Source organism: Zootoca vivipara, chromosome 12 (assembly GCF_963506605.1).
Source record: "Zootoca vivipara chromosome 12, rZooViv1.1, whole genome shotgun sequence".
In the NCBI taxonomy this organism is placed as follows: Eukaryota; Metazoa; Chordata; class Lepidosauria; order Squamata; family Lacertidae; genus Zootoca; species Zootoca vivipara.
This window is the reverse complement of record NC_083287.1, coordinates 37,370,527-37,376,912: the sequence shown is the minus strand read 5'-3', so window position 1 is coordinate 37,376,912 and position 6,386 is coordinate 37,370,527. Positions and strand designations below refer to the sequence as shown.

The 6,386-nt window shown below is 42.5% G+C and overlaps 1 protein-coding gene across 6 annotated transcripts in view; it reads left to right on the top strand.

Annotated features, from left to right (window-relative positions):
- Window positions 1-6,386, top strand: part of PIP4K2A (phosphatidylinositol-5-phosphate 4-kinase type 2 alpha) — a 164,747-nt gene that overhangs the window by 117,986 nt on the left and 40,375 nt on the right. For 5 of the 6 annotated variants that reach the window (XM_035129618.2, XM_035129621.2, XM_060280824.1 and 2 more), the window contains 2 exons: window positions 1,475-1,572; window positions 3,589-3,685. In XM_035129618.2, coding sequence (XP_034985509.1) covers window positions 1,508-1,572; window positions 3,589-3,685 — 162 coding nt within the window. In that variant the 5' untranslated portion in view covers window positions 1,475-1,507. Of the gene's footprint in view, window positions 1-2; window positions 49-1,474; window positions 1,573-3,588; window positions 3,686-6,386 lie in introns of those variants that run through there. The other variant, XM_035129619.2, reaches the window with a different exon arrangement.

Genomic DNA, 6,386 nt, shown 5'->3' with positions numbered 1-6,386 from the left:
TTTTGCACAAATGAAGTTGTCTAAGGCAGAGTTGGGCCATTTGCAAAGGTATTTCTCAGTCCTGCTACCTTGAGATCCTTTTAATTAAAAATCCTGGGATGGGAACCTGGAGCTTTCAGCACACAAAACATTAGCTTTGCCTCTGAACGAATCATTCTTCCCTAACATACCAAAATTTACCTTTATCATATTCAAGACCATTTCCTTAGGATATAGGAGGCTCCCATCCTTTATCAAAGTACAGTACTCTTTCTGATTTGTAGCAACATAGTACACAGTAACCCTTGTTTTTCATGCAAATTGCACTTCACCGGATAAGACAAAACCATCCTTCTCACTACGGCACAGAATGGTTCAGCTTTGTCTGGCTCCTCCCAGTCTTCAAAGCCAGGCACCGAAGACCTTGAAACAATAGATTCTTCTTCAGTTTCTGTTGACCATCTCTTTAATTGAAGATGTGGTTTTGAGCAAGGCCTGAGAACAAAGGCTTCTGAAAGCTTGCCTCGCTGTGCCTGTCTCCATTGTGTTCAGTTCCAAGCTATCTGTATGCAGTTAGGCAAGCTTCTGTGGCATTCATACCTTCTGTAACCGAGTGAGTCTGCTGGGAGCGGGGGGGGGGGGAATGTCAGTTGCGTGTGTGATGTAAAATGTCACTTTAGTAGTAAGGAGGAAAAGTTGGAGGTATGCTGAACAGACATAAAGCGATATGAAAAAAGTTTATTCAGAAAAGGGAAATCATTTTTAAGTTGGGGGGGGGGGAGTGCTAGATCTCCAAATTGCATCTTGGAATAACCGAGCTGCAGGAATAACTGTTGTTAACAGTACAGTGGTACCTCTACTTTCGAATAACTCTACTTACGAATGTTTCTACTTACGAACGGAACTCCGTCCGCCATCTTGGATGCGGTTTAGATAGGATTTTTTTTCTACTTACAAATTTTTAGATAACGTTGCTTCGACTTATGAATTTTTTCTCCCAATGCATTCCTATGGGATTCGACTTACATTTTTTTTCGACTTACGAATGTGCGTTCAGAACGCATTAAATTCATAAGTAGAGGTACCACTGTACCTCATTCTGTTTTTAAACACAACAATCATAAATTCCCCTGCTTATAAAATTGGTTCTACTGCTATGGATTTTGGAATAAAGGCTCTCCTGGGTTGGGAATGCCGTCTGGCTTACCATTTTATTTTAAGCATTAATATGCTGCTCAATTATTTGCATTCTAAGCTACATGCATAAAAACAATCCATAGACAATAAACAATTAATGCAACACTACCTTAAAATGCCTGCTGCAAGCCTTAGTCGCCCACCTGCACTTCAGCAAGGAGGTTACCTGTCTAATCTCAGCTGGGAGGGAGCTTCATAGACTTGGTCCCACCACTGAAACTATTTTGCTATATCCTGCTCTGCTATTGGTTTGCCTCGACGAATCTGCTAATTCAAATTATCTCCTCCCCTCACATAGATCAATGAACTAAGCCATGTTCAGATCCCTGTTATGTTGATGCCTGATGACTTCAAAGCATATTCAAAGATAAAAGTGGACAATCACCTTTTCAACAAGTAAGTGAAGCAATTCATTGTTTTTAGTTTGGTTTATAATATGGATTCTGTGATTCAGTCACTAAGACAGTATAAGACCTACTACATTTTTTTGTTTTTATTTTTTTGGTCATATGGCAAACAGTTTTCTCTAAGTATCATATGTTGAACTGTGACTACAAACTTACTGGAACATCTGCATGTCAAAAAGTGGTATTTGTTAATGCAGGGATAGCCAACACGGTGCCCTCTAGATATTGTCGTCTTAACACGCTGCAGAGGCCGACGGGACTGAAGCGATGGCCCATGGGAACTGCAGCCTCCTTGGCAACAGCGAAGTCAGGAACATAATTGCACTTTCAGTCCTGACATGCTCTGCAGTGCATCAGGACAACAGAATGGATGAGGGAGGAAAAGATCCTTTCTTGCTCCTTCACATCCTGCTTAAAGGAAGGTGATTCAAGAGGAGAGGAGGGTTAGGGTCATTTGCCTCTAGAGTTTTATAAGGCAAGGCTAGCACAGGTCTCTTCTGGAAGTAAATGGGCAACTGGAGCAGTAGCATAATGTGTGTCTGGTGAAATGCCATCAGGTGATGAACTGCATCTTCTGTGAAGAGCAGCCCCCATTACATTACATTACAGTGCAGTACACTAGACTTGTCTCACCAGGCATGAAGGCATGAATGTCTCTTTCCGAGTCCTGCAAATGAGGTTGGTGCTCTGTCTGAAGTTGCAGGCTCACCGATGGATCCAGGTTCTGCCCCCAGGCTGAGAACCTGCTTAACCAGGGGAAGCGGATGCTGTCAGTGGAAATCCTTTCCCTTCCTGCATATCAGGGCCTGCCAACAGCTACTAATGCAGGCTTGCCTGGATTAATCTTCAAGCAGTTTGCCCGTCACCAACCATGGTGAGGCACTGGTAAGCACTGGCACCTTAGGACCTTGGTTTCATTAAAGAGGCTTGCAAGTCTAGCTAGATGAGCTTAAAGCTATCATAACACTCTAGATTTCCATATGAGCTTACCCGCTGGCCCTGCATAATTCCCTGCAGAGGTTGGATTGGAATGGGTGTTTTTGAGATACTAACAGCAAATATCTCTGGCCTTTTGTGCCCGCAAATAGCAGAAGAATGCACTTTAATTTTGCAGGCATTCATTAGCAGCTGCATCCTCCTCATTTTTCCTCTTATAAGCAACGGTACTAGAAGCTGCCAAAAGAGTTAGTGCAGTAAACAGCATCCTAATCACTTAGACTACGGGTATTGAACTTGCAACCTTGGCGTTATCAGCATCACGCAGTAACCAACTGAGCTATCCATGTCGTTAAGCTTCTCTAGTTCTGCACTGACTGACAGCAGCTCTCTAGATCTGAAAGCAGGAGTTTTCCCTAGCTCCACCAGGAGATACCAGTGATTGAATGTGGCACCATTTTTTTAAAAAAATTTTTTGTATGCAGAGCATGTGTTCTGCCACTGATCTATGAATCCCCCCCCCCCGGCCAATGCAAGTTCAGTTTTTTTTGGCATATCCTCTTAAATCAGCCTTCCTGATGTTGCTGGAATACAACTTCCATGATCCCTGATTATTCGGCATGCTGGCTGGGGCTGATGGAAGTTGGGAGGGCACTGGATTAGATGGGCTAAAAAAGGCAATTTCTGGAGACTTTGGATTGCTTTTCTCAAAGTAGACAACATTAGGCTAGATGGACCAAATGTTTGGCACCGTTGTGCTAGGTTGTTTTTTTTTTATTGCACATGATACAGGCCTCACTTTATCTAGCTAGTTTGGAGCTTCTAGGGGAATTCTTGGGCAAAATATAACACATTCAGTTCTTGAGCAAAATATGATGTTCAGTTCAGAGGTTTGTTACAGTTTTGTTTAATGCATTTTGATGTAAATTTACAGTGTTCTGTATTATAGTAACTGTTGCTGTTTTGGAAAGTACTTGGTCTTGTAGGAGAGAAAGCTTACTTCTGCAGGTTTATCTTTATAAATTCTTAGCAAGTTCGTGTCCCCCCCCCCCCCAATCTTCTGTTTCAGAGAAAACATGCCAAGCCATTTCAAATTCAAAGAATATTGTCCAATGGTTTTTCGTAATCTGCGAGAGAGGTTTGCAATTGATGATCAGGATTTTCAGGTAGGCTTTCTACCTTGATAAACAATATTGATGATTTCCAGCTTTACAGGCTGCAAGCAGGAGGGGGAAAGTCCAGGGCGAAGACCTGATTTGGGATCATTATTTGATGGTAATTAAGTGCCCATATTTCATGAACGTGTTCTGTTACTACGTGTGGTTGGGACTGGCTGATCCACACTTGATACTCGTACATTTAAATTGTGTTGCAGCTGCTATTCCTCCATCAGACCTCTTGCTCATCTTCCTTCCATGCCTGTGGTGATCAGCAGGCCTGACTTTGCCCCACAGCAGGAGGGATAACCCTAGGCAACAGCTGATGGAGGAATGAGGATGAAGACCTGAAGAGCAATATCTACAGTTTCTGTGCCTTAGCAAAACTTTATTCGAGAGATATAAGGAAAGCCCTAATGGCAGTTTTATCGTCGGAAGTAGGTACACTATGTTCATATATCATCAGAAATTTTTGTTGTGTTCCACAAGCTTGTTTAGTGTGGGCTTCCTCAGAAGTCTTCTGAAATCCTAAGTGGGTAACAAATGCTGGCATTGATTCCTTGCCTCATTGTGGAAACGTTCTGCCTTGCTGGCATATTTTTACACTTTTCAGTTTGTTTAACTTTCCTTCCATTTGTTTCCTCTGTTATTTAATATGGTCCGTGTACAAATACCTGCAGTGATAGACACCGAGAGCTAGTAAAATATAGCTTAAACTACAAGGTTAAGCTAAAAAAAAAAACCCCACCAAAACACTAATGTTTTATAAGTGCGATGAAGAATCTTCCAATAAGCTCCTATATGGATCTGCTTGATTGCCAAGGTCATCTTCAGAGAACCTGCTCAGGTTGCCCACTTTCTGGGGTGAAGGGGGGCAGCAACAAGAAGCAGGACGGAGCCACTTCTGACGTCTTGCCCCTGGAACCTCCCTCCCTCCCTCGGAACATCTGCCAGGCTCCCTCTTTATTTTTAGAAGACCATGGAAAACACTTCCCCCCCCCTAACATTCAACAGGGTGTGGTCCTTACTGCTGTTTATGCTACTGTGTCATATCTGTTGGCTTCTTGTAGGTGGTTGTTTTTTTTTACTGATAAGTCTTATGCTATTAGATTGAGAAATCGTTGTGGCTGAGAGGCAGGATACAAATGTGTGGAGAAGGGGTACAGAGTGGCCATTTCGTTAGCTTTTGCCTGGGAGAGTTCCAAAGCATATATCAGCAACAAAACCTGTCAAGGTATTGGAAAATGACTCCCAAAGGCAGTGTGTCTAGACTCAGCAACACATTATGAGAGAAGGCAGTAGCTGGGGAGTCTTTTCTCACGGTGGCAAAGCAGGTGATTTTGGGGAGCATAAGTGAGGGATCATTGGGTTACTTGAATGCTTTAACACTGACCAACTGCTGATATTACGGTAAGGAACTTAAACATCATGTCTGCCATCAGTGATGAGTCATCCTTGAAATAACAAAGGGGGTTGATATTTGATGTTTCTCCAGTTGCCTAAGAGGTTGGTGTTTTAATTTAAAGTACTGTATTGCAAAAAGTGCCTTCTAGCTAAAGTTTCCCCAGAGGCAACTTGCAAGTGACTTAGACCGATGGGGTTGGACTCATGTATTTAAATAATCTATGTACATTTTGTCTTAAGAGCTAAGCAATAAGATGTTCCTACACCGTTTCCAACCAGTAGTTCATTACTAGCCCCTCCTGGTTCTATGCAATTGGCATTGCTTATACAGTGGTACCTCTGGTTACGAACTTAATTCGTTCCGGAGGTCCGTTCTTAACCTGAAACCGTTCTTAACCTGAGGTACCACTTTAGCTAATGGGGCCTCCCGCTGCTGACGCCGCACGATTTCTATTCTCATCCTGAGGGTAAAGTTCTTAACCCGAGGTACTACTTCCGGATTAACCTGGAGTGTTTGTAACCCGAGGTACCACTGTATTAATTAATTAAGTAATGGCTGTTTCCCTCCTTTGTTGCAGGTTGCAGTATTAGGAATTTCTGCTTCCAAGTAACATTCAGAGAAACATTCTCCTCAATAGGGGAAATAATGTTTCATCCGAAAACATCAAGCTAAAATTTTAACAGCTGTAACTTAAATAGGAGCCTTTTCTTCTTGAGAAATGTGTTATTCAGCCAGAAGGGAAATGCAAGCACATGCTTGCAACTTCTGCTTTGCACCTCCCCCCCCCTTCTGAAATTACCACTTCCTTTTGTTTCACAGTCAGCTGAAGTGCTCTGATAACCACTGCCATTCTAACACACAATATAGTATGGCTATGGTAGCATTGCATATTAAAAAAGGGGAGTGCTTGCAAAGGTGCATGCAAGTCAATTTGCTCCATTTGTCCTTTTTGAAGCACTGAATGGTAACTTTTTCTACATATTAAAATATTTTGAGGTGGGGGGAGAAGCTGGATTTGTTTCTAGCCCAATGATGTGCACAGATGGCTTTTGTTAAGGTAGCAGAGATGGTTTACAGAGATGGGAAGTAAGATTGTCTAACCAGGATATATGCAGCTTCTTTTAACCAGAGCCAGGCTATTTGTCCAGCATTGGCCACTCTGTGACTGGTCCATAGAAAGCCAGACCATTGGTCCATCTAGGCTAGTCTTTCCTTCAACCTTTTCAGACTCAGGCCCCAGTTCTAACCCAAACATGCAATTGGGGACCCATTTCTCAATCTTTTACCATATATTTGCATGGTGTG